This window comes from Lepidochelys olivacea (genome assembly GCF_965140295.1).
Source record: "Lepidochelys olivacea isolate rLepOli2 genome assembly, chromosome: 7".
Classification (NCBI taxonomy): domain Eukaryota; kingdom Metazoa; phylum Chordata; order Testudines; family Cheloniidae; genus Lepidochelys; species Lepidochelys olivacea.
The window spans coordinates 76,321,550-76,349,489 of record NC_140417.1 but is presented as its reverse complement, the minus strand read 5'-3'; the positions used below and the strand labels follow the sequence as shown (position 1 = coordinate 76,349,489).

General features: G+C 45.2%; 1 protein-coding gene across 5 annotated transcripts in view; it reads right to left on the bottom strand.

Moving 5' to 3' along the window:
- The window catches only part of PHYHIPL (phytanoyl-CoA 2-hydroxylase interacting protein like), a 195,559-nt gene that overhangs the window by 51,211 nt on the left and 116,408 nt on the right, over positions 1-27,940 (bottom strand). The window contains exons 1-2 of one of the 5 annotated variants that reach the window (XM_084633930.1): positions 5,432-5,526; positions 4,526-4,792 (exon numbers count right to left, since the gene is read on the bottom strand). The exons of 2 other annotated variants lie outside the window; for them this stretch is intronic. In XM_084633930.1, the coding sequence (XP_084490056.1) occupies positions 4,526-4,634 (109 nt within the window). In that variant the 5' untranslated portion in view covers positions 4,635-4,792; positions 5,432-5,526. Of the gene's footprint in view, positions 1-4,525; positions 4,793-5,431; positions 5,527-27,940 lie in introns of those variants that run through there. 2 more of the 5 variants (XM_084633931.1, XM_084633929.1) reach the window with 2 other exon arrangements.

Sequence of the window (27,940 nt, the reverse complement as noted above, 5' to 3'; positions counted from 1 at the left end):
ATGTATAATTAGATTTCACCAACCCAGTAACAAATGTGAACTCCTGAATCACTATACCAGTCTTACCATGGAGTCACAGACAGTGCCTTGGGCACTCCAGTCTATCTTGCAACCCAGGCATCCTGGACTTTGTGGTAAGTGGTCACTTTCACCAAAAAATCACAAAATATTCAGGTTGCTTCTAGTCCCAAGAGACCAGTCACTTACCCCAGATCAGTTGATACCCTAGATCTTACACCAAAGACAACACTGTAGCCAATCCTGAAATAAACTATCTAAAGATTTATAAACTAGGAAAAAGAAATTAGAGTAATTTACAGGTTAAAGCAAATAAACATATACACATAAATGAGCTACCATCTATGATTCCTAAAGAGATGTAGTAATATGTCCATTCAAAATGTCTGTCAGGGTAGACCCAGGTTGACCCTAGGGATCTCTGCTTTAGTTTAGTGTTTCTGGCCCTATGAGAGTTCAAACAGCAAGTAGATGATCATTTTTCCTTGTGAGGCATTTTTATATCTTCTTCCCCCAGACATCAAGCTGACAGAAACCGTTCCCACGGAGATCCCTTCTTCATGGAAGTGGGATGGGGAGGAATGCGCTTAAGTCTTTTATCCTTGACCTCGCACAATGGCTCATTTGCGTTTACTGGACAGGATTTAACATCTTATTACAGACCATCATCTGCATTACACAAGGCTTTTTCCCTGTTTGATGAGTTATGTAGTCACAGAGGTTTACAATGCAGATACTAGGTATCACAGTATAACATGGGGTATAGTTGAGTGAGAATACATACAGTTTCCCACAAACAATTTATAAAACAATAAACTCATTCTAATCAACTTACTATCTAGTATTTATTTTAGTAATGCTCACACAGGTAAGCAAGACTGGTTTCTAGCTATGCATCTGTAAGTGTTCAGTGAGGCCTGGGCATGAACTGGCATCTAGTCCCAGCTTGGGTAGAGACTCACACTAGCTCTGTTCAAGCTACCATGCCAAAAATAGTGGCATGGATATTGCAGAATAGGCAGCAGCATGGACAAGTTGCCCAAGCACAAGCCCACCTGAGCAGAGTTAGCATGTCTGTCTACCTGGGCTGTGAGACATGCTCCCCGCTGCAGTGCAGACATACCCCATGTGGCTTGCTGTATTTATACGTGGAATATTTCGTTCAGTTCAGGCACCTCTTTACAGACAAACTGGAAGCAGTTCAGAGACGAGTAAAAGAAACGAGCAGGGGAGTGAAGGGATTAATTAATGAGGAAAGAGTAAAAGAGCTAATTACGTATAGTTTGGCTACAAGACAGCTAATGTGGTTAATAACCAATTACAGGCAGTCCTCGACTTTACAGTGTTCGAGTTATGATGAACGGCACTTACGACGTGTCTACGTAGACACCCTGATTAGACTTATGACTATAGGTTTCGAATTTACAATGCTCGGTCCCGCAATGGAGATTGCGGTTCCGAGTTCCAATTTATGACGCAATTGTAAGGAACCAATTGTGTTGTAAGTCTGAGGACTGCCTGTACCCATATCTCAAGTGTGTATACAGCATTGAGGGAGACGAACAAGGAGGGAAAGGAGAGGAATATTATGGTAAAAATGATGAAACTGAATAAAGAAGAGGACATTTTGTACAACTATTGAGAAAAAAAACTTCCTTACACTAAGGTCTTGTCTACAAATCCCCAGCCAAAGGCATTAGAGGGGTGCAATTGCAAAAGCGCTCTAATGTGTTGTGCTCCAGCTGACCCATGTAGAACCTGCTGGCACATGCATAGTTCTATTTTTCATAGGTTTTTTTCCACACTTTTTTTTAAAAAGAGTGCCCACTCTTTTAGCTTTATACAATTTGCATACAAAAAAACATTTTTAAAGGATTCAAAGTCACGTTTATCTGTAAGACACTTTGTCTGAGAAAACCCTCACTGACTTCAATGGGGGCACATTTCGCCATGAGCACCAAAAACCTTACAAGAAGGTGTATTAACATAAATCAAATAATATGTATACACACAAATGCACGGGTTAAATATAATTTCCAATTTAAATGCCTAAATATGTTCTTGCACTCTCAACTACACAGCTCAACGTCCCCAGGCTCATCTACTTGTTTTTGTGTTCACATTAAAGCATGAATTTTTGGTTTTTAAGTGCCACCTGTTGGAAATACTAAAGTATGTTCAAGTACAATTCTGTGCCCAATTAGGCACACAACTGCAGACTTTACATGGGCAATGCAGGTGCATCTTTTTAAAATTTAGATCTGTATTGCGTGAAGCAATGACGCAATCTCATATTGGGGCTTAATACGCATGGGGATTAGCTTGTAAAACCAGATCTACAGAAGCAAAAGTTGTTGTTTTCCAGTGATGACAGTTTAAACAGGAAATTCTTGATTAAAAAAAAAAAGAAAGAAAGAAAAATTAATTATTTGGATCTGCTAGTCTGCACGAGACTCTTCCATAAAAATTGAGCACTGCTTAATTACAGTATGCTAAATCAATTAGAAGACTGCAGCAATTAACATAGCAGACTTTATCAGCCTAGTTTGGGGCAGGCAAAAATTAAAGATTACGTAATTTGTTTATTTCCAATATAGGGAATCACACATAAGGGTATTTTGTCAAACAACTGCAATTTATTCCTTCAGATTTAGGGGAAATTGTAACTGTAGAGTTAATTTTCTCACAGTATGCTGCTCCATCTATCAACATACAACCAAAGCTTTATTTTATCTGTGATCCACTCACATATATATACAATTAAGTTTCCCTAACCAGTGATTTAGGTATAAATGTAGCGATAGAAGCACACATTCTATCTTGAATTTAAAATATGTAAACAAAAAGAATTTCTTATGTTGCCATAAAAGTAACTGAAAGCTCTACTGAAATACCTTCTCAGTTTCTTTAACAACATTTTAAAAAATCAAGACTTTACAGATCCTCAACTTTGAGACAATCAAGTCTGGTTAAATCAAAAGTATTGAAACATTTAACAATAACATGCTTTTAACAGAATAGTAAAGAAAATCAGAATGATTATTTCCATAATCAATTGATATCTACAGTAATTTTGCTGCAAAAATATATCTATGTGGAAAAAAAGTTAAATTAATCCAAGCAGTATAACTTCTGACCATAATAACCCAAATGTTCAGTGAAGTCACTAAATAAGCCAAATTCAGTTCTGTTCTTTCACCACTTACACTGAAAAATACTATCAAATTATGTTAAAATTATTAATGCTTTTTTATGTCAAAGCGAGAAAACAAGAATAATTCAGTTAACTGAACACAAGACTAAATTTTGTTCTGCAAGATAATACTCTCAGATCATTTTTCGGAACACAAGTTTCTCTGTTGTTTTAGTATCATGTCACTCTTGGAAGTTAGACATAACTGTACATAGTTCATATTAACCTCACTTATAATTTCTAGTCTTCAGTATTTGTGCATCAGTATGTAAACTGTTCCTTCCTGGCTCCTCACTACAACCTTATAATTGTTTGGGCTACTTCAACTCAGCTAATCCTTAAAATTGCTTCTGCACTGTAAAACAAAACTTCATTTGTTTAACAGTCCAGCTATGCCATTTAGCACAACTACCTACATTGTACACCAATTTTGTTCCTACTTAGCTTGCATATCTGTTTTCTCCAATTCTATTGAGCACTAGACTTAGAACTCTATGTACAGAACAAAGGTTTTAATATTAATACACAAAATGTATAGCATCAGTCATGCATTATACCAGATGTACCAGGCCAATTCAGTGCAGATGCTTGGCAATTTTTGAAACACTGCCCAGAATCATGAAGGTTGTATCTGTCTATGGTGCTGAAATATGTAAACCCCTCCTTCCTTCCCAATTTCGCGTTACCACTCCAAACCCCATTTTGAGAAACAGATCGTTAGTTCATTCTCTGGGTTATTCTTCAAAAACAAACAAACAAAAAAAGGAATTGGCAACAAGTTTCTGTATTAGGCAACGAGAGCTACCAGACGCCCATGCCTATGTTCGGTACAAGCATTACCCAGTGATACAAAACGATACAAAGGAGTTTGAGCCTCAGCCTCGATCCTGGCTAACGGAAATCATTACAACCAATATCCAGTATCTAGACTCCGACTCTCGCTGCAAATCTACCCCTAGCTCTTTAATGTCTCTCTTGGAATAAAACCCACAACGTACATTCATGTTAAGGGCAAGACTGGGAAGCAGGCGAGCCGACAGCCCCACAGGTAAATGCACTGCATCGTAAGGGAACATTTCAAAGAGGGATGGGTTTCCCCCAATAAGGTGCAACCTTCTCCTTTTCTTTTGTTCTCCAACGGCAGGAGGATGTGTGTGTGTGTGTGTGGGGGGGGGTCCTTACACCTACAAATACATGGGTGGGGGGTAACAAAGGACCATACGCCACGGGGATTAATTTGCATTAGCCTCCATCGGGCAGCGGGCAGCAGCATTTTGCGTCTGCGAGGATTAGCCCCATGGAGCCCGGACTTACCGTCCCTATCGCAGAGCTGAATCGCCTCCAGGCTGAGATTCTTGATCACATCCTCGCAGGGGCTGGTGGGGCTGCTCATGCTGCTGCGATCCAGGCGCGGAACCTCCATTGTCCCCTTCTCCTTCTCCTCCCTCGGCTTCTGCGGGCGGCCGCACGGTGGGCAGCGGCTCTGGCTCCCGGCGGAGAGGGGCGGACGAGCTGGCGCGGTGGGTGCAGAGCTGCGCGCTGTAGGGGGTGGAGGCAGAGCAGGAGCGAGCGGATTTGTCACTGCAGCGGAGCGGGGAGGGGAGGGGGCAGCAGAGAGACGCGCACTCATCACACCTCAGGCTCTGCATTTAAAGGGGCCGCCGCCCGGGGCTGCTGAGTCAAAGCCACAGCGGGACAAACACCTCGCTGTGCAGCGGGCGGCGGCCGAAGGCCTCCCTCTCCCGCTCCCGCGCCCTGCCTATGCGACGGCTCTGGCGGCTCGGCAGTCCCAGCTGCGCCAGCACCAAGCCCCCCCGCCCCATTCCCCGGGCGCCCGCGGCGGGAGGGGTCCTGCAGCCTCTCCCCCCAGGCCCAGGGCAGCGAGCAGCGGCTTCAGGCCGGGCTCACCCCGGAGCGCTGGGCGGGGACGCTGCAGCCCTGGTCCCCGCGGCTGCCACTCCGGGCGCCATCTCCTCCGGAGCTCACAGACCGGCCCTAGCAGTGCACAGCTCCCCGCCTGCCAGGACCTGGCTCCCAGGCGAGGAAATCCACTCCCCCATCCTCATCCCTCCCTTCCCCCCTGCACCGCTCCCCAACTCACCCCATCTCCTCCCTTCCCTTCTGCACCGCTCGGCTCTCCCCAGCGCACCCCCTCCTTCCTCTCCACTCACCCCAACCCCTCACTCCTTCCCTCCTCACACCGACAGGCCCCCGCCTCACCTTCAAGCGCGCACGGCCAGCCCCAAGCATTCCCCACTACACACCATGTGAGCGCCCCTCCCTCACGTGGCCGGGCCCCTGCCACACGTGGGTGTGATGTCCCAGCCGGAGGGGGAAGCAAGGCAGAAATCCTAGGAAGGGCCAGGCCAGACAGCAAAACAGCCTCCCTGGGACACTGAAGTGCCACCCAGCCTGAGCTAGCCCAGCCAAGGGCTTGACCTGCTCCTGGTACAGCTCACCCCAGCAGCCTGTGCTCCCAGGATTGCTGCTACACCCTTGCCCTTGCAATCTTCAGGCCTTTTGCTCCTGCTCTGGGCTCTGCCTCTTGCACATGGCTCTGTGTGCTGAGGGAGGTAGGTCTGGCCCCTCACAGCCTTCTAGGAGTACAAGGGAGGGGCAGGAACAAAATAACCCCCCAAAATGCTATGAACAGTCCCCATGATAATCATGGTTGGGGTAGGGATTAAATACCCTTGCAGCACTTGGATTCACTTTTATCTCCAGTTTTTTTTATCTCCAGTCTTAAAACTGTAGCCCATGTGTACAATAGAGAGAAACCTCAGGTCCCTTTCATGTGATGCTGCAGAAGGTACTGGGGATTAAAAGGACAGCTGCGGTGTTAGGGTATGGTGTCTCCACAAGCTGTATCTCCAACTCAAAGGTGAGGGTGGGTGCAATTTCCTCTAGTTTAGGTCAGTTAAGTGCAGTCCATGTAGCTGCTAGCCTCACTAGACAAAGTTTAGGTAGCCCTACATGGACATAGGAAACTTCATTCTGGTTTTGGTTTGTATTTTTTGGCCCGCTTCCACACAGTGTGGTTTCTTATTTCAGGGTTACTCTCACACATGTATTTGTATTGATTTTCCATTTCTGAACAAATATGTTACTAACACCACCCCAAAATTACAGTGAACTGCAGAAGCACTATACCAGTGGTGGGCCACTGGGAGCTGTAGGCAGCCATGCAAATGTAAACAAATAGTCTGGCATCTTGCCAGGGGCTTACCCTGATAGGCCACTAGCAGCCTGTCAGTTGCCCACCACTGCACTATACACATTCAGGCCTGGTCTACACAAGGCAGCTTACCCAACCTAGCTGTGGATGCAGCTACACTTAAATTTCATAACTCCCCTGCTACACTGACTTAATAACACCACCTCTCCAAGTACTGTAGCATCAAGGGCAATGTAGTTAGGTAGATGCAATAGCAGTGTAGACACTGCATTACTTACATCGACTGTTATTAGTCGCCAAGAGCTGTTCCACAATGCCCAACAGTGACCGTTCTGGTCACTGCTGTGAACTTTGCTGCCCAGGGGCCAGGTGGCCACCCCTCTTCTTTAAAGTCCCATAAATATTTTAAATTCCTTGTCCTGATTGCCTAGCTAGCAGCTCCCCACTGTTGTGTGCAACTGCTCAGCTGACCATGGCAGCTACACGCTGCAAACACACTCCTGTCTGGAGTACACAGGAGATGTTTGGATCTTCTGAGTCTGTGGGGAGAAGAGGCTGTGCAGGCACAGCTCTGATCCAGCCCTGGAAACATCAATCTCTCTGAGCAGATTGCTCGGGGCATGCAGAAGAAGGGCTCCAAGAGGGACCAGCAGCAGTGCCATGTGAAAGCTAAGGATTTGTGGCAGGCATACCAGAAGGCGAGAGAGGCCAACAATCTATCTGGTGCTCAGCTGCAGACCTGCTGCTTTTACAAAGAGCAGTGTGCCATCCTCAGCAGAGACCCCACCACTATCCGCAAGAGCCCTGTGGATGCTTCGGAGGAGCCTGAATCACAGCCTCCGCCATGAACAGCGAGGAGGAAGAGTGGACGAGCAATAAGAGGAGTATGGGGGACAGGTGAGAGGGGGATACAGCCACGCAGTGAGCCAGGATATGATTTTGACTCCAGCGCAGTCCAGCCAGTCCTGACACTTGAGCACAGACAAGTCTGATGCAGAGGAAGGAACCTCTGGGTAAGTATGCAGGTTGTTTTGAAATTACAGGGATGGAACCCCCAAAGTAGCAGGACACATCTGTTGATTTACCTTTTTTTTTATTTTTTAACTTCTGCTAGAAGAGGTAGTGAAACAACCGAGAGAGATAAATTTCAGAGTAGCAGCCGTGTTAGTCTGTATTCGCAAAAAGAAAAGGAGTACTTGTGGCACCTTAGAGACTAACAAATTTATTTGAGCATAAGCTTTTGTGAGCTACAGCTAAGGTGCCACAAGTACTCCTTTTCTTTTTGAGAGAGATAGAGTTACTATCTGCTTTTCTTTCCCTCTAGAGTTAAGCAGAGGGAACCACACAGAGCAGTTTGTTTATGTGCATTGGCATGTCCCGTGAATCCTCCGTAGAAATCTCAATTAAACTTTCATGGAGGTACTCTGTAATCCTCTGCCAAAGGTTGCTGGGGAGGGCTGCTTATTTCTTCCGCTGTGGTAGGATATTTTCCTGTCATTCAGTGATTATTTCAGCAAGCATCATTACAGTACACAGGCATACAGCATACAGGCCCAGGCAGCATCAGGACCCCAGCAGCAGCTGTGCTTTCTTGGCCTTTGTTACCCTCAGGAGTGAGAGATCAGCTGAAATCACCACTACCTGTGGAAAACTGTGCCTGTATTGAGCCCCATTGTCCTATGAACATATACTCATGCCTGTGAGCTAACCCCACACTCCTCTCCCCAGAGCCATACTCACTAGGCTGGTGCTCTGACTGGCACCGTGCTGTATCAGTCCCAAGGAGAAGTGAGAATGTAGTGCTTACAACTTTTGGGGATCAAGGGGTGAGTTCAGTATCCTAAGTTTTGATTTCTGTCATGTATACACTAACAATGGTAGCTCTGTGGGTTGGGTTGTATCTGCAGCTGATCCTATTGTAGCCTTGAGGGTTTCCCCCTCCACACCCACAGAAGGCATGAGCCAGATAAAGAGAAGAAAGAAGAGAACTCAGGTTGACACATTCCAGGAGATGCTGCAAGCCTGTGCTGCATCAGAGAATGAGACTAGGGCATGGAGGTTGACCCTTGCAGACAGCATGGAGATGGAAAGAGAGGAGAGGAAAAAAGCCTGGGAATCCAAGCAAGGAAAGGAGAGGGAGAGTCCCCAGAACATAATGGGACCTCTCAGGCAGCAAACAAAGATGCTGTTGTAGACCTGCAGGTCCAAGAATCCCATGCTCACCGCTCTGCAGCCCATAGACAACTCAATGTCAGGATGTCCCTACACCTCCATCCTCAACATTCCACGTGACATCAGGAGTCACTACATTACCCCTACCACTCCACCTCAGGGGACATTAAAGACAATCAAAGCTCCACATATACTGACTTGTGAAAAGGACATGGTTGGTGTAGGTGTACCTGAAAATGGAAATGACTGTTCTTACCCCTTCATAATAAATTAAAGCAACTCAATTTAAGTTTTATAAAGTTCTAAATGTGTTTTAGTTACCTGGTTCATGTTACAGAATTAAATTCTATTTTTTGGAACATAATTCATCTTTATTAGGTCACAACATACACTGGCTGGTGCAGGGCAGATCTGACACCCCCAAATCGCCTGTTACTTCATTTTGACATGGAACCCATAACATCGTTCTCAAACAATATTAATAGGTGCATTGGCAGTATTATATTCTTATGCACACAGCACTCACTGCAAGATTCATACTGGGCTCCAAAAGAACAAGGCCAGGTAGAGCACACTACAGCAACTCATACTACTTTGGCTCACTATTAAAATGTTCCTGAGCCATACAGCTCCTTGTTGAAGTCTTTTTATAGCCCTTATATCTGGCCATTCAAATTCAGCAGACAGCCACTCCACTGCCACCTTCCACTTCAGCAGAAACTTTCCCCCTTTTGCTTCACAGATAATATGCAGGACACAGCAAGCAGCAATAACCATTGGGATTTTTTTCCTCACTGAGGTGCAGTTTCGTACATGGACACTGCCAGCAACCCTTCAGACGATCAAAGGCACATTCAACTGTCATTCTGCACCTACTGAGCCTGTAGTTGAAGCGCTTCTTGGTGCTGTCAAGGTGACTGGTGTACGGCTTCATGAGTCACAGGAGCAAGGGGTTTGTTCGGTCTCCCAAAATCACTGTTGGCATTTCAACATTCCCAATGGTAATCCGTTGGTTGGGAAAGGAAATCCCTGCTTGCAGCTTTCTGAAAAGTCCTGTGTATTGTCATATGTGCGTGTCACGCACCTTCCCTGACCAGCCCACACCAATGTCAGTAAAGCATCCACAGTGATCCACCAGCGCTTGCATTACCATAGAAAAGTAGCCCTTTCTGTTAATATACTCTGTGGCAAGGTGGTCTGGTGCTAAAATAGGGATCTGGGTGCTATCACCCTACTGCCGTTTGGGAACCCCAAATGGGAAACTCGTTGCTGCAAAACCATCCACTATGGCCTGCACATTGCCCAGAGTCACAGTTCTGAGTAGCATGAGGTGATTAATGGCCCTGCACACTTGCATGACAACTGCCCCGTGGTGAAGTTCCTGACTCCAAATTGATTCCTGACTGACCATTCACAAAACATCTGTACCAAGTTTCTACGTGCAATCGCCACTCACTTCTCAACTGTCAGCATGGCTCTCATTTTGGCGTCAATGCACTGGAGAGCTGGGGCAAGTTCGGCACACAGATCCAGGAATGTTGCCTTGTGTATCCAAAAGTTCTGCAACCACTACTTTATCATCCCAAACCTGCATGACAATGCGACCCACCTGTAAGAGCTTGTTTCTCAGGCCCAGAACCATCACTCCACCATCTGCAACTTTACTCCATGAATGCCACCAACAACTTTGAATTGTTTTTTTCCGTGTCCCACAGAAATCTAGCCTCTAAGGAATCATGTTCCCTGCAGCTCCACAAATACTGTAGGATCAGTCACCTTGTATTGCAATGCTCATGACTAAGGCTGCGGATCAGTCACAGAGATCATGGAAGTCACGGCTTCTGTGACTTTCCGTGACCCCCATGAATTTTGCAGCGCAGGTGTGACTGACCCCACGACCACCCTAGCAGCCTGGGGACCAGCCGCACTGGTCACTGCTCTGGCAGCCGGTCCCATTCACTGCCCTGAAGCAGCGGTCTGGGACCAGCAGCAGCGGTGGAGGGGCCCCGGGCCACCCCCCCCCCAGACCAGCAGCGGCAACCGCATGGCCCCAGGCCCCCCCACCCAGACCGGCTGCGGTGCGGCCCCGGGCCCCAGTGATGGTGGAGCCCCAGGCCATCCCGCAACCAGCAGCAGACTGATGGTGGCGGTGGGGAAGGGGCCTGAGCTCCTGAAGAATGCTGCTGGGGGATAGGAGAGAGGCCCGTCTCCCGCCCGGACCAGCAGTGGCGGCAGGGTGGGTCCCTGGCTGCCCCGCACCTCCCCCCCCAGCAGCGGCAGGGTCCCAGGCTGCCACCGCCACCCCCACAGCAGCAGTCTTCAGTAGCGTCCCCCTCCTAGGAGGTAAGATTTAGTCACAGGTATTTTTAGTAAAAGTCATGGACAGGTTATGGGGCTGTGACTCTTTGTTTATTGCCCATGACCGGTCCATGACTTTTACTAAAAATACCCGTGACTAAAACGTAGTCTTACTCATGACAATAGTGCAGAGCTGTGCAGGCTTCATGCTTCTGTCAGAGATGGCAGACAGTGAGGAGGTATGCATGGGTTTGCAGGCATTTTGAAAAGAGGCATCAAATATTACAGATTGCAGCTGAAATTACGGGAAGGAAAAACACTGCATTATGGGAAGTGTAACCCATGGTATCAGTCATCCCTGCACAATTTGTTTCAGCCCCAAGAGGCATTGCAAAATCTTGTCAATACACCCCATGCTGGATGGTGGTTAGTTGCACAGTAGGACAACTACCCATGTTGCACTTCACTCTGCATTTATGCAAATACTCGTGATGAGCCAGAGGTTGGCCACCCCTGCTCCATGCTATTGTAACTGTTCATACTGCACAAAACTCTCCTGATTTCAAGGCTGAGTTTTACTTACTTCAGTTTCACATAATTGCTCCAGATATTTCCTTCCTGCACCACCCTGAAGAACTTCTTTTATTCCTTGAAGTTGATGCTCTTTAGTCTCTCAATCTCTCCTCCTCTATTAATTCATTTCTATAGCGATGAAAGACATTTATACAGCCCCCACAATCATATTACCTAGTTCTCAAACACAGTATTACAATTTACAGTTAATTTGAAGTTGTTCCTGTTCTTGAATACCTGGAGAATTCCTATTTCCCCTTGCCTCATTACCCCTCCCACACAGGTCTTTACTTCCTTCTCTTCCCCCCCATCCCCCTTTTCTGTTACCTACAGAAAACTTTTGAGCAAAGATGGATTTTGTACTGAGCTCTGAGAACAGCCAGCCTTGGGTGTGTTCCAATTCCCCCACGGCCATTAGCCTCTCAGCTGCCTTTTAGCAAACAGCCTCCAGTTTATCTATACCCATTTTTATACCAAAACTAGTATGCCTTTTTGAAGAAAAGAATGGTTAAGCCACAAATACTGGTGGACCTCAGTGCATTATTAGGGCAGCCAAACCTACCACAGCTCTTCTTTTCAGAAGCATGGAGCACACACTCTCTGGATCTGGCTGTGGCAGCATTTTGAGGGCACTTCAAAAATACTTGCCAGTGTACAGCCAATAGCCAGCCCCATAAAAGGACGGGCATCAAAGCATTTTTTAAAATCCAGGGGACAAATTCATCCCTAGGGCCACTCCACTGACTTTAATGGAATCATATCAGGGAATAATTTGTCCCAAAGTGTCTCAAAGCACACAGCACTTTCCTTAATATTTCTCTTACCTGAGAAAGTACGGTGCTGTGGTTGTCCTCCTAATAAGGAGTAACACTCAAGCCCATTTATGTTTGTCAAAGAAGACAAAGTCTCAGCATATAAGCAGAAAGTTTGTTCTATGACAGATTATCCCAGACAGTGTTTAGCAAAAATGTCACATACCACAAATATGGGTCAACATTACATAAGGGAAGGGCTGACAGTAGTAGTACAATATTAGAGACAGTACAGTGCTGTGTACCTAGGACTGCAAGAGCTTGCAGAGATTTTGCCACAACATCAATCTAGCTAGCTTTTAGCATTTTCACCAACAGAGTAACAGGATATTTCCAGACAGTGATTTATACAGCTGAACGAGGGAGCGCGCCTGTTATGCACTGCAACTTTATGCAGTAGCGGAGGCAGCATTTGGTAGCACGTGTCACGTGTATCAGGGAAACGTGAGACATGTCACACACTTTTTCTGGCTATGGTAAATCATCTCCGCTGCTGTTTCTTAGCCTGGGGGCCATGACTTTCAAGGTGGGTCACAATGCTGTTGGTGTAGGGTTTCCAGTTAAAAGAAAAATTCACACTGCTCTCCTGTGATCTGGGCACATACCCTCTACACACATGCTTCCTAGCAGAAAAGCCAGTCCCATCCAAGGATTCGGAAGCATGGGGGGAAATGAGATTGTGTACCCTTTCCTTCTCATTACTGTGCTCTGCTTTTCGTATGCTAGGTTACCACTACCAGTATTGCCAACCCCAAATGTTCAAACATCATGAGTCAGACTCACCAAAAACCATGAGTTTGGCTTTAAAATCATGACATTATGTAAAAACAACAGATTTGGTCTTTTTATTTACCTTCTGCTCTTTGAGCCTTTAGGATGCACTGGGGTCACATTTTGAAGATTTCTCCACAGTCATCTGGGCTAGAAACGTACTTTTTCCTTTAAAAATGAAGGCTGAAATAATCACCCCACACACACACACTTGATTCCAGGAGCTGTGGCTTTAAGGAAAACAATAATTATCAAGAGACCCAGGACAAATCATGACAGTTGGCACCACTGTGAGTTCAGTGGGCTCAGAGGCTGAGTGGGACAGGGGGCTCCGTGGGGCGACTGAATTTTTGTAATTTAGAAAACAATTCCTTTCCATATTTTCAGGTTTCATTTACAGTTGGAAAAAAAAATCTTTTCCAGGCAATGGCGTGACCCCAAATTCCCAGGTCTTCCCTGCCCCCAGGTAAGAGAGGCATCTATTTATTATGCAGTGGGCTGTGGAAGCAGAGAGTGCACAGAAGCTATGTAGATAGCTTGCACGGGAGTGGAAGAAAGGGATTTTATATCCGTTTTCTGTTTATATTGGTATTTGCATTTCATCAGGATAAAAAAATTAAGTACAGAAATGTGGAAAACATCAAAGGTAGGGTCCTGAATTTAGGACGGACCCTAACAGCTATTAATCAAATGTTATATTTTATTTACCTGGGAATAAATATTTCTATCTTATAGTCATTCTTCATCTTTAGCAGCAGTTACATTGTAACAATATGGTTTATGCGATATCATTCCAAAGGATTGTGGGGGATGTAATCACAAAATAGTTTGAGATTAGGGTAAAAGCCAGATACTTTGACAGCTGATAGCATCACAAGAAGAAAATTTGAGACCTCTTAATATAAGGTGTGCCTGGGTACAATTAATTTATGGCATAAGAAAGCCTAGTTTTCACATCACAGTCAAAATAGCATGAACACAAGGCCCTAGACATGCCATGACATGAGACTCCTCTGTTTTTTTACTCTCTTGCTTGGAATGGGAAGAAGCCCCTATTTCCACTCAAAGAGACAGGGGCAGTGGCATGGGTCCCCTTTCTTCCTCCAGGAATGGCAACAGAGGACCCTTTCCCCTGAGGTGCAGCACTAAGAGTCCCATCTCCCTCCCTCAGAGGTGGCAGCAGCCCCTGTCCCTCCCCCCAGTACTTAGCTTGGCAGCCAGGGTGCACCTACTTGGGTAGGTGGGCTGGCCACATATAGAGTCCTCTGCTGAACTGGTTGTTTGCAGGGTTCACAACTCCTAGGTGTAGTTAACTCTCCATTGAGATGCACACATCTTGAAGTGTTGTTTCAGGCTGGGGGAGAGCAAACCTATATACAAACCTATATAGTATGTATGACTTAATCTGGCCCTCCTATTCAAATGACATACATGACACCTGACCCAAAATACTGAACCCCTATTCTGTAATCTGGATATCCAATTTCCATCCCAGTGTGAGCACTGTAAGCAATTAAAAGAAAACTGTACCCATTCTGCTCACCTCAGACATACAGGAAGATGCCAAATTAATTACCAGTTTATTCATGCCACTTAAAGATGCTTCTTTTCTTTTGAAATTTCAATTTTCTGATGTGAAGGTCAGTTTTCCTTTATAAAACATGAACAAACTTTGGAAGAAGAGGAGGTCAGTCAAACAAAAATCCTATACTTGTATTTACATGTAATCTATTTATTGGCTTATGAACACACAGTCCTCAAGACATTGTGTTGCTGTTTAGAAATCTCATTCCTCAAATTTATTATTTTGCTTTTACACAAGTTAAACCTCATTTTATTAATCCTAGATCTTTAGAGAACCTCTAGATTCTTTTATAATTTTTCTATATCCCCTGTATTGTTTATCACTCTTCCTAGTTTAGTATCATTTGAAAATTTAATTAGTTCATTACCCTACAGATAGTTTATGAAGATATTGAACAAAATAGGACCCCACATCGATCTTTGTAGGACCCCACGGAAAGCTTATCCTTGGCTATGTGGACTATCATTTATAATTAAGGCTAAGATTTTGTCATGGTTATTCTTAGTAAAAATCATGGATAGGTCACAGGCAATAAACAAAAATTCACGGAAGCTGTGACCTGTCTGACTTTTGCTGCTGCAGCTCCATGGTTTTCCCCACCACCTTGATGTCTGGGAGCTGTGGGGTTCCCCATCCGCCCACGGCAGCTGGGAGCTGCAGGGAGACCATATTTCCCAAAGAGAAAACGGGACACCCCAGGTGTTTGCCTGAGGCATCCCCCTTCCCCTGTGTGAGGTTGTCACCTGTCGCTGGAACCCTCAGGAGGGCCCCCTCAGGAGTCTGTCACCTGTCCCTGGAACTTTGCAGGGAGCCCCCTGCCACTGCTGTCACTGGAACCCTGCCAGGGCCCCACTGGCTGTTAGCTCCAGAGTGCTTTAATGATGAAGCAGAGAATGTCAGGGAGGTGGAGCCCTCCCTTGGGTATGGCGAATCGGGGAGACTGCTCTGGGCCCCATGCTTTGGGGGGCCCCACAGGAGGCGGGTGGGGAGGTGAGGTGAGGTGAGGCAAGGAGCCCCCCTACCAGAACCTCCCCCTCCCCACAGCGCCTCCTGCCTGCTGGAAGGCCCCACTGATCAGCGCCTGATCTTCCCTCTTAGCATCTATCATAGATCAGATGTTTTGTGGTATCAGGAGGCGCTAGGGGTGAAGGGAGAGGAGCGAGGGCGCAGTGTGCTCGGGAGAGGGGGCGGAACTGGGCAGGGAAGAGGCAGGATGGGGCCTAGGCAGAGCCGGGGAGGGGAGCACCCCCCGGCGGATTAGAAACTCGGCGCTTATGTTCTGGGCCCCACACCGCCCTAGGGACGGCTCTGCACGGAGGTCTCTGGAAGTCACGGATTCCATGACTTCCATGACCTCCGTGACATAAATGCAGCCTTATTTATAATTACTTGCTGTCGTTCAGTGATGAGCTTTTGATCCATTGAATCGTATTTCTGCTCAGGCCAACTGGATTAATTATTTCCCTTCGGCTATCATGCAGCACTGTATCAAATGCCTTACTGAAGTCCAAATGTTAACTCTATATTCTGTATATCTTCTAGCTTTGTCTACAAAAAAAACTACCAAAAAGGCTATCTAGTTTGTCTAACTTGATTTATTCTGTTATATCTGGTCTCATGATGCTATTCACCTATATGCAAGTACTTTTTTTTGCTTTGAATAGTTACTCCATTTCTTTGAACCTGAAAGTTATGCTCATAGGACAGTGGTTTCCAGAGTTACTCTTTATTCCATTTTTAAAGACCTGTGATATGCTCACACTCTACCAGTCCCCTGATGCCTCTCCAATTCTCTGATTTTTAAAAAATAATTACTAGCTGTTTAGAAAATTCTATAGATACCCTAGGGTGCACTTCACAAGGGCCTGTTCAAGTGCTTATTTTTAATTAAGTAATTCTGAGTTCCTATTTTCCAGAAATTCACAATTACATTGTGTATTTCTTAACCAAGTCATTATTCAAGGGTCTAATCCTGCTCTCATTAAAGTGAATGGCAAAAGCCCCATTCACTTCAGTACGAATATGACCTGTTTCCAAATTTTATCTACTTATTACCAAGTTTTCAAGTAAAGTTTTTTTTTGGTTAAACATTTTGTTGCATGTCCCCTTAGGAGTTACAAGGAGACTTAATATGTATCACCTTAACCCCCACATAGCAAATAGCATCATCTTGCTACCCTTGTTTTTTTCCTTCAGGACGCAACTCCTGCCATATAAAAGCCTGTTTTGCTCTCTTCAGTTTTCTTTTCTATTGCAATTAATTTTTATGGTTACTTTTGTAAGCACACTGTGGTCAATTGTCTTCAATTTTCCTCATTTTCACTGAAGCATAGTAAATTCCTGCTGAGTTTCCCTTGTAGTAACTTTTAGAACCTTTCCTTTCCCTCTTTTCCTCCTTCCACAAAGATATTTTTAAAAGTTGTAGTCTGCCATTAATAATTCTGTGCACCAAGTTTATTTTATAATACTGTAGCTATGTCATCCCTTTCTTTGGTCTAGATAATACTTAGCCCTGTCACGAGTGCAGGGGACAGGACTAGATGACCTCTCAAGGTCCCTTCCAGTCCTACGATTCTATCATTTGAAGATTCCAAAGCACTTTACAAGACAGCTGTAAGGGAGGTAGGAATTGTTATCCCCATTTTAATGATGGACAAATTGAAGCACACAGAGGTTAAGTGCTTTACCTGAGATCACCCTGTGGCCTTGCCTACATTCTACTTTTTCTTACTCTCTCCCACTATTGCATTAACATTAGTGCAGCTCCAATGATGGCAACAAGTGGGTGCTCCAGTGTAGACAGAGTGCTGTCGGCTGCCAGCGTTGTTACCATCATGCCATCTAGATTTCCACTGAGCAGGGTTAGATGAAACAGTGGTAAAAATAGTGGTACCTTGTCCATACTAAAACCACCACCAATCTACTGTGAGCCTAGCTGACTAGGTAGTAGTGAAATGGTAAGAGGAAGCTCAATGTCAACACATCCTCCAGAGCAAGGGATTGAACCCAGACCTCCTGACTCCGACTCTTCTGCTCTAACCATTAGACATACTGTGCAACTATTTGTTCCTAATTAGGTCTTAATCAGTTGAATTCAGCTAACGCACAATCATGTACTCAAAGATTGAGGTGTCATTAGAGGAGGTTTTGGAACAAATTGATAAAACAGAACCAGATGGTATTCACCCAAGAATTCTGAAGGAACTCAAATATGAAATTGCAGAACTACTAACTCTGATATGTAACCGATCATTTAAATCGGTTACTGTACAAGATGACTGGAGGATAGCTAACCTGACACCAATTTTTTTAAAAGGCTCAAGAGGTGATCCAGGCAATTACAGGTTGCCTGTAATTTCAGTACCAGGCAAATTGGTTGAAATTATAGTAAAGAACAGGATACTAAGTAGTGGACATCTGGCCCATGTGACAAAACCACCCCCTAACTTGGCAATAACCCAGTACTGGAAATAACTCATCTCTGGCAGGGGTGATCCAGTAGTATCCAGAAAAGGGGGTGCTCCTTTAAAGACTGGGAAATCACCCTTACCGTTTGGTTGCCTTAGGCAGAGTCATACCCCATGTTTATCATGATTTGGATTCTCTGTGCAGCAAAGAGGCATCTAAAGTTTGAGTTAAGTGCCAAAAAGGAAATTTCAAGTTTCCTACATATGGTTAAAGAACCCGTCAGTGTATTAAACCATCATTTCATTCTCAGAGCAATTGCTTTGCTAATATTTGTGCTTTTTCTTTATATTCTAACATGCATCAATTTACATTTTGTATTTTCCTCTGATTTAAAGACAGCAACTAGACTCAGTTTTTGCCATTCTCTACCTTGTAGCATCACCAGAACACAAACTCCACTCTTGGTAAGTGGGGGCTCTCTATATACTAAAACATGGTTTTGCAACATTCAGAGTTTTGCTGCTCATTGGGATGATATTCTTTTTATAGGAAGGAAGGAAGGAAGTACATATAATCATCTAAGGAACAAATACATTAACTAGATAGTCATGAAATGTAATAATTTGGTCAAAATTCAGAAATGCAATGGTATATTCTTCAATTTGCTATACATTATGCTAAAGAGGTAAATGATAAAACCCTAAATATGATGAGACTAGATTTCCATAAAAAACGGTTACCCACCTTTTCGTACTGTTGTTCTTCAAGATGTGTTGCTCATGTCCATTCCGTTCTAAGTGTACGTGCGTCTACGTGTAAAGTCATCAGAGATTTTTGCCTTAGTGGTATCTGTAGGACCGGCTGTGGTGCCCCCTTGAATGCCATGCTCAGGTGTTGTTATATCAGACACCGCCGGCCCTACGCCCTCTCGATTCCTTCTTGCCGACAACTCCGACAGAGGGGCAGGAAGGCAGGTAATGGAATGGACATGAGCAACACATCTCAAAGAACAACAGGTATGAAAAGGTTGATAACCGTTTTTGCTCCTTCAAGTGCTTCCTTATGTCGATTCCAGCCTAGGTGACTCACAAGTAGTATCAACGGAGCTGGGCTCATAGTTCACAGTCTTGCAGCTTTCAGCACTGCTCTGCCAAAGCCAGCGTTGTCTCAAACTTGCTGGGTCAGTGCATAATGAGAAGCGAACATGTGGATGGACGACCAGGTAGTGGCCCGACAGAGCTCTTGGATCGGTACCTCTGCCAGGAAGGCTGCCGAATGCCTGTACCCTTGTCGAGCGTACTATCACAATCGCCGGCAGAGGTGCCTTCACCGGCTCATAGCAGTACCAGGTACAGGCCGTGATCCAGAATGAGATCCTGTGAGCAGACACTGGGCAACCTTTCATCCTGTCTGCTACCACAACGAACAACTGTGTTGACTTACGACACTGCTTCGTTCTATCTGTGTAGAAGGACAGTGCCCTCTGGATGTCCAGGGTGTGTAGCCCGCATTCCTCATCTGATGCATGAGGCTTTGGAAAGAAGACTGGTAAGTATATGTTGGGGCCAGTATGAAACTGGGAAATGACCTTAGGCAGAAATGTCAGGTGTGGGCGCAGCTGGACCTTGTCCTTGTAGAAGACCGTATAGGGCAGCTCCGAGATGAACGCCCTGATCTCGGACATCCTGCAGGCCAATGTTATCGTGACCAGGAACGAAACCTTTCAGGAGAGAAGCAGGAGAGAGCAGGAAGCCAAAGGCTCAAAGGGAGATACCATGAGCCTTGACAGCACAAGATTCAGGTCCCGGGGGGGAACTAGGTCCCGGACGTGCAGATAGAGGCGCTCCAGACCTTCAAAAACTGTGCCATCATATGGTGGGTGAAGATAGACCTGCCCTGGTACGGCGGATGGAACACTGAAATGGTGGCTAGGTGGACCTTGGTCAAAGAGAGGGACAAGTCTTGGAGCTTGAGGTGCAGCAAATAATCCAGGATGTCCTGCAGCTAGGCCTCTGAGGCCTGAATATGCCACTCCAAGGCCCAACACATGAACCTTTCTCACTTTGCCAGATAGGTCACCCTGGTGTAGGGTTTCCTGCTGCCCAGAAGGACCTGCTGAACATGGGGTCGAGCATGCCCGTTCATCCGTGCTTAGCCATGCAGTAGCCAACCATCAAGTGCAGTACCACCAGGTTCAGGTGCAACAGACTGCCGTGGTTCTGGGACAGCAGAGGCAGGTGTAGTGGGGCGGCTTCCTAAAGGCTCAGCAACATGCCAAACCAGTGCTGGCAAGGCCATGCGGGGGCTACCGGGATAATATTTGCTGTGTCTTGCTTGACTTTTACAAGGACCCTGTGAATCAACAGCACTGGCAGGAAGGCTCCTGACCATGGACCTACCTAATACTAACTACTAAAGAATTAACTATATACAAAGCCCAAAGACGAAAACCATTAGCCCTTGCTAAGCAAGGAAAAGTTCTCCGACTAACCACCATGGGCGGTAAGAAAGAACTGAGAGGGCGTAGGGCTGGCGGCACCTGATATACCAGCACATGAGCGCAGTACTCAAGAGGGCACCACATCCGGCCCTACGGATACCGCTAAGGCAAAAATCTCCAACGACCGCACACGTGGGCGCACACACACCTAGAATGGAATCGACATGAGCAAGCACTGAAAGAAGAACCAGTGCAGGAGTTATTTATTTATGAGCAGAACAGCTGACCCACAGGGAACTGGTAAGATCAGTACCACCAGGACCTACCTACCTACCTACCTAAGCTAAAAATTGGCAACTATATAATCAGAAAGAAATAAACAGATACAGACCAATTCAGTCAAATTAAATCTGTTATGAAAACTTACACAGATGAAGATGCCAATGTAATAAATAATGTAAAAGATGCAATTTATATGGCATTTATAGTAGATGCTGGGAATAAACACAGAGGAGGAGGATGAGAAGGCTGTTTATGTTTAACTAACAAGCTATCTCCTGAGAATGACGACACATTGCTAGAGTTTTGTTCATAGACAGTACTACAGAACATATTGCATGCATTTATTTTTCCTTTGAAAGAATTGGAGTACGATAGATTGAATATCAGCCAATAAAAATATCTGAGAACCAAGGGGCATCAGGGCTGCCTGATCTACACTACAGAGTTAGGTCAGTGTAAGCCACCTTGCATCAACTTAGTTGTGCGTGTGTTTACACTTAAATTTGTCTCCCACCAATGTAAACTCATCACAGCTGACCACACCAGATACCCACACGCTCTGAAGTAGACAGGAGATATTGTAGCTCCTGGGCATGTGGGGAGAAAAGGCTGTGCATGCACAGCTATGGACCAGCCACAGAAATGTGGACATTGATGAGCAATTTGTATGTAGAATGCAGGAAAAGAGGTATGACAGGGATCAGCAGCAGTGCTCCATGAAAGAGAAGAAACTGAGGCAGGCATACCAGAAGGCCAGGGAGGCCAACAGTCGATCCGATGCTGAGCCGCAGACCTGCCACTTTTACAATGAGCTGCTTGCCATATTTGATGGAGACTCCACCATCCTCCAAGACCACTGTGGCTACCTTTTTGGACCCTGAGTCACAGACCCCTGCCAGGAACAGTGAGGAAGAGGAGCAGGATGGGGGACATGCGACTGAGAGGTCCAGCTATGCCACAAGTCAGGATCCATTTGAGACTCCACAGTCTAGTCAATCCTGGCAGCTGAGCACAGATGAGCCCGATGCAGGGGAAGGAGCCTCAGGTAAGTTATAAATATATTTTCCATTACAATGATAACACCCCCAACTTAGCAGGACACCGCTATAGACTTTTCATGAATTTGTTGTACCACTACCTCTTCTAGTATGAGTAAAGAGGTAGAGTTTCAGCTTTTCATTCTCCTACAGAGTTGGGCGGAGGGTGAGTGAGGGGGGAGATGGGAAGAGCAGTTTGTTTATGAACAAAGTGAGATCTCGATGGAACTTCCATGGAGGCACTCTGTAATCTTCTCCTGAAGGCTCCTGGGGATGGCAGCCTTATTTCTTCCTCTGTGGTAAGACACTTTCCCACACCAGTTGGTGATAACTTCAGCAGGCACCAGTATATGGCGCAGTATATGGGCCAGGGTGGCTTTGGGATGCCAGCAACAGCTGTGCTCTCTGTGTCTTTGTTACCCTCAGGAGTGAGATACCAGCTAAAATCACCCTCAGCCTGTGAAAAATGATGCCCGTGTTCAAGGCCATCACCCTATACTCAATAGCTGTTTTTGTGGACGTACAGGTTCAACAATCCTGGACTTGTCTCCCTTTGAAGTTCATGGAGAACTCAATTTCAGCATCTCTCTACATTCCCCACTGACCAACATTCCACATGGCAGCAGGAGCCACATCCCTACCCTTACAACTCCATACTGGGGTACGTTAAGGACAACCACAGCTTCACATACATTAGCCTTGGGTCTCTCAAGTCAGTGTATGTGTAGCTAACATGGAAAAGAATGTTCCTTCTCCTTCTTTAAGCCCAGTTCCATAAATTGAGTAAGATTTTAATGTACTTGCTTTTAACTTGCACAAAATGTTGTTAAAGTGTTTGTTACTCAAAAAGCTCTACTGTTTGGAAGATGAATTATCTTTATTAGTTCCCAACATATCCTGCAGAATGGCTGGCAGTATTGAAAGCACCCACTTAACATGTGATTGTGTACTTCGACACAACTCATAGGATTAGTGACCAACAGAATGTAATAATCATAAATGTACAGCAAACACCACAATATTAATAGGTGCACTGGTACAGTTACATTCTTAGATGTGTGCCAAGCATCACTCGGTTCCTAACAGGCCCTCGAACTTCAGAGCTTAATAAAGCATAGTACACCACAATGCATTGCTGGGGCTCGCTGTTAGTGTCCTCTTCAAAGCCTCTTTGAGCTGCATAGCTCCACATTAAGCTCTTCTGATAGCCCTTGTATCTGGCGGTTCAAACTCAGACAGCTGCTCCACCTCCACCCTGGTGGCAACTATTTCCCCTTTGCTTCACAGATGTTATGCAGTACACAGCAGGCAGCTATAACCATTTGGATATTTTTCTTACTGGGATCCAAGCTTGTGAGTAAACATGCCAGCATCCCTTCAGCCTACCAAAAGCACATTCAACTGTCATCCTGCATCTGTTGAGCCAGTAATTGAATCTTTCCTTGGTGCTGTTGCAATAGGCTGGTATACGGCTTCATGATCCAGGGGAGCACGGGTTAGGCTGGGTCCCTCAGGATCACTATTGGCACACTGGTAATCTGCCTGTTGGGAAAGAAAATCCCTGCTTGTAGGTTTCTGAACAGTCCTGTGCTCTTAAAGATGCCAGTGTCATGCACCTTCCCTGTCCAGACAATACTGATGTTGGAGAAATGTCCCCAGAGATCCACCAGCACTTGCCAAACCATAAAAAATAGCCTTTTCTGTTGATATACTCTGTGGTAAGGCAGTCTGGTGCCAAAATAGGGACATGCATGCCATCTATCACTCCACTGCAGTTTGGGAGCCCCATTGTGGCAAATCCATCATGTCCTGCACATTGCCAAGACTCACAGTCCTGCATAGCAGGAGATGATTAATAGTCCTGCATGCTTGCATGACAATGGACCCCACAGTTGGATTTTCCAACTCCAAAATTATTTCCCACTGACCAGAAGCAATCTGGCACTGCAAGTCCACAGCGCGATCACCGCTTGCTTCTCCATGGTCAGTGCAACTCTTATTCTGGTGTGTCTGTACTGGAAGGCTGAGGCAAGCTCTGCACAAACATTCATGAATGTGGCCTAGTGCATATGACAGTTTTGCAGCCACTGCTCGTCATTCAAAGCCAGCATTACAATGCAATCTCACGAGTCAGTGTTCATTTTTCAGGCCCACAAATGGCACTCCACCATTTACAGCTGCTCAGAGAATGCCACCAACAATCTTGAACTATGTCCCGATCAATCAGACTCCACGAAACTGTCATGTTTCCTGTGGCTCTTCTTACGACGGGGATTTTTTAGGATTTTCAAAATAGGTGAAAAATTTTTTGGGATAGAGATAGCATTATGGGGTGAATATGTTGCATGATGGGAACTTGACCCCGGAGTCCCAGTCACCCTTGCATGATTCAATTCTTCCCCACCACACATGCTAAAACTTCCCAAAAGACAGTGTGCTGGATGGTGATGAATTGCACACTGGGATACCTACCCCTGGTGCACACACTGTGCAACAAAAACACCTGGTGATACATGCAGCGCTGATACAAGGAGCCAAGTATGCATATGCACAAGTGATGTACTAACTGCGTTAGCAAAAGTTTATAGTGTAGACATGCCCAGAGAATAGTTTCATCTTTAGAAAAGCTCCACCCAGACAGATGAAACTACGTTCTTCAAATGAACACAATGTATGGCCCATCAGAAACTATTTTATTTGATGGCCAAGTCTCTGAAATGCAGTTGCTGAAGGGGGACAATACACATTTGAAAGGCAGGATTAAAAGCCACTGTATACTCAAGGGATCATCTTTTAGGTATTGGCTAGACAAAGAAGAAAATGAAAAACATTGATGGTACAGTAGGTCATAGGGGAAAATATGTTTGGAGAATGGGCATGGCTGCCCCAGATGATGGGCAACTGCTGTCTGGAAAGGAAAGAGACCCAGAGTAAGGGAAGGACAGGAGAAAAAGAGAGAGCTCTGAGCTTTGTGACAGAGGAGGACCTCTCTTTAGGGACTGCTAGAAGTTCAACACTGAGGCCAGAGTCACAGACTGATTTTTGGAATGTGCAAGCATTTCCATTTCTTTTCTATCAACTAAAACTGCCTTGCCTAGTTTAAGTGAAGTGTAAATCTAGGTATGTTACGCCAACTATTTCTTTGTTTTTACTCCATTTTCTGTTTTTAGTACACCTTGTTATTAAGAAATCTGCAGTTGTGGGGGAGAAGTTTTTCTCAGTGCATCCTCAAGACAAAAAAGGCACCCTGCATCCTCAAGTAAGATGGGTACAGGAGGCGAGAGACATTCTGGAGCCTAATCTTCTACTCCTCAATTTTCATCTCTGTAAACAAGTTATGGGCAAAAGCAGCAGACAAACACCTAGGGAGATGCTAACAGGATCAAGGAAAAGATGAGAGCTGGTGGTGAGATTGTTACAATAGGGCTCGAGGTTCTCAGTGCTCCTTAAAATTAGGAACATCGTACATCTAGAAGGAAGCATTATGCAAGTTTTCCACAGAGCTGTGAATGCAACTCAGTGGAAAACCCCACTGGAAACAAATTATGGATAACTGTATTGTGGTTGTGGTTGTGATTAAATCAGAGGCCACCATTTTAGACAATATTTGGACTTCTCCCTTACTCTTTAGGTCCAACTCCGTGCTCCCTAGTCACACAGAAAACTCTTAGTGACTCCAGCAGGTGATTCGCCTCAGAAAAGGGTGCCTTATTAGGCCTATTCCCATGAAGTTTCATATAGTGATCCCCCCCTACCCCCCAGATTTGTAGGATTGGCTACGTCAGCACTGGTCATTGAAACAGTCAGGCTTTCTGAGCAGAGCAGCCTTCTCCTTAAGCCTTTGTACTATGTCCTAACTCCATAGACCCTGGAAGTCTTGCTACAGTGAAAAATCCACATATCAACGTTCAGTCATTATAAAACTGTGGTTTTGTATTTTTCCCCACTTTTACCAGCTGCAGAGTTCTCCTACCACTTGATCTATCGGAACCCTATGGCAAAACTGTCAGCACTGGGCATGCTCCCACAGAGAGATTTTCCTATCAACTATAAAGCCATGCTTTTCAAATATCACATCAGTTCCCCCTTGCCTCAGGCTGTTTTCCTGAATGCTTATTCATCCTGAAATGGTAATACACTATGAAGTCATTTAGCTCTTTCAGATTTATACCCGATCTCATACCCGAGCTTCTCAAGGAGAATGAGCAAGAGCTAGCAAAATTAAAAAACCAAACAAAAACCTCATGTCACAAAACTTTCCATTGCACCATTTCCCCTAAGTGAAAAGATTACTTCTAGATAGATAAAACATATTTTATAAGCTCAGGTAATAACCAATGCAGCCCATCATTCCTATTTTCAAAAGATGATTATGGCATAGAAATAATTTCTGTAGCATAATCCCTATTTGAGTAGTGGTTGAGGGAAGTGGGGAGAGGGTACATGCAGAGAATGTACCCTTAGATGACCACAGCCATCTGTCTCAGAGAAGTCTTTTTCACAGAATCAGAGTGGGAGATGGGGTAAAGGGAGGTTATGCAGACCCTCTTCTGCCACTCCAGGACTGGGAGCTATCACATTTACTAACGCATATTTTTTATGAATATAATACAATTCTCAAAGAGAAATCTCTTTAACAAAATAAGATAGATCCCATCAACAACTACGGTGACCTTTGTGGTATAGTCTTGTATTTCAGTAACACCACAACTTCACTGAACACTGCACCTCCAGGAGGCCCAAGAAATACATTTGGGGTGGGCAGGGGGAACCGTGCACGAATCACAGCTGTAAGCAGAGCAGCTGCGCTATGGGGGGAGGGGCCTGCATAGGTGAGATGGCTAAGTAGAAGCCACTTGTAGCTTTTTGCTTATTAAGTGGAGATACAGACAAAATGCTTTAGGGGTGCATGGAAGCTGGGGCAAGTGCCTACTAATTTTTTTTTTAAGTGGTATAACCAGCCGTCTCCTTTCTCTACACCTGCTGGCTGGCGTCAGATGCCAGCAGGTGACTAGCAATGTGGATTCAAGGCACAGGCTATGATTCTAAGTCAGGTGGACACTGTGTGAGGCTTAGTGTGTTACAAGCGGTGCTAGCCAGCTGCTCCTTATACGCAAGGACCACTAACACTCTGTCCGAGTCCTGTACAAATTCAGAGGCTCCCTAGCCTGTCCCCCTTTCCTGTGCACATGCTGGAAGAGCCACATTTCGGTCAACGCTTGACCCTTGAACCACAGCAGGTAGTTGTCTTCTACTAGACACAGCAGTTAAGAGAGTGTTCACAGTCAGAGCAGTGAGCTCTTCTTTTCCAGTAGGCTAGCAAGAACTGGGGATCAGGTTCAAGACACAGAAGATACTTTGTACTGTGCAACCTTTCAGAGGCTGTGCTGCCTCTTTTCACCCCTCCCACAGCAGACAACAACAGCTGAAAGAGGGAGGCTGCAGAGAGCTCCCTCTGAGCTCTGCCTCTCTTGGTAGCTTCCAAAAAAAAAAAAAAAGAGGACTTTGCTCTTCCCTTGGGTTTCTTTGTTCTCTCTCACTCACCATTGCTTCACCTGGGGAAATAGGGAGGAACATCAGGGAGCAAGTGCAACTGTTTCCACTTTCAGGGAAAATGCTGCACTAGTCAGGGAACTTAGTTCCCCAATTGTACACGGACTGTAATGCCTCTCACAGAGGCAAGTCACAATCTAGGTGACAATGAAACACAAAAGTGTTAATGTCACAATGGCCAAACCCTACAATCCTCACTCAATGAGCAGCACATACATCCACTGATTTCAATGCAGCACTCATGCAAGTGATCGTTTCTTACCGTAAGAGCACAGAAACAGGCCCCAAATGAGGCAATAACAAAAAATAGACTGCAAGGGGTTATGCAGTTTAGATGTAATATACTGACTATTTAAGGAATTGCCTGTCTCATTTGATTCTATTTTCAGAGATGTATGAAGACATTTGACAAAAATCTACCATTTCTCCTCAATCTTACTCATGAATCATGAGCAAACATAATCAGTTTCCAGCATGTACATGCCCCCCTTCTAACCCCAGGCATTTGATAATGATTCACCAGTTGTAGCTACAGTATAACATGGTTAATGATTATGTAAATTACAGTTCTCCATTATGTAATCTCACATTATATAACAACAAGGAAAAGGCATGTGTAAAGT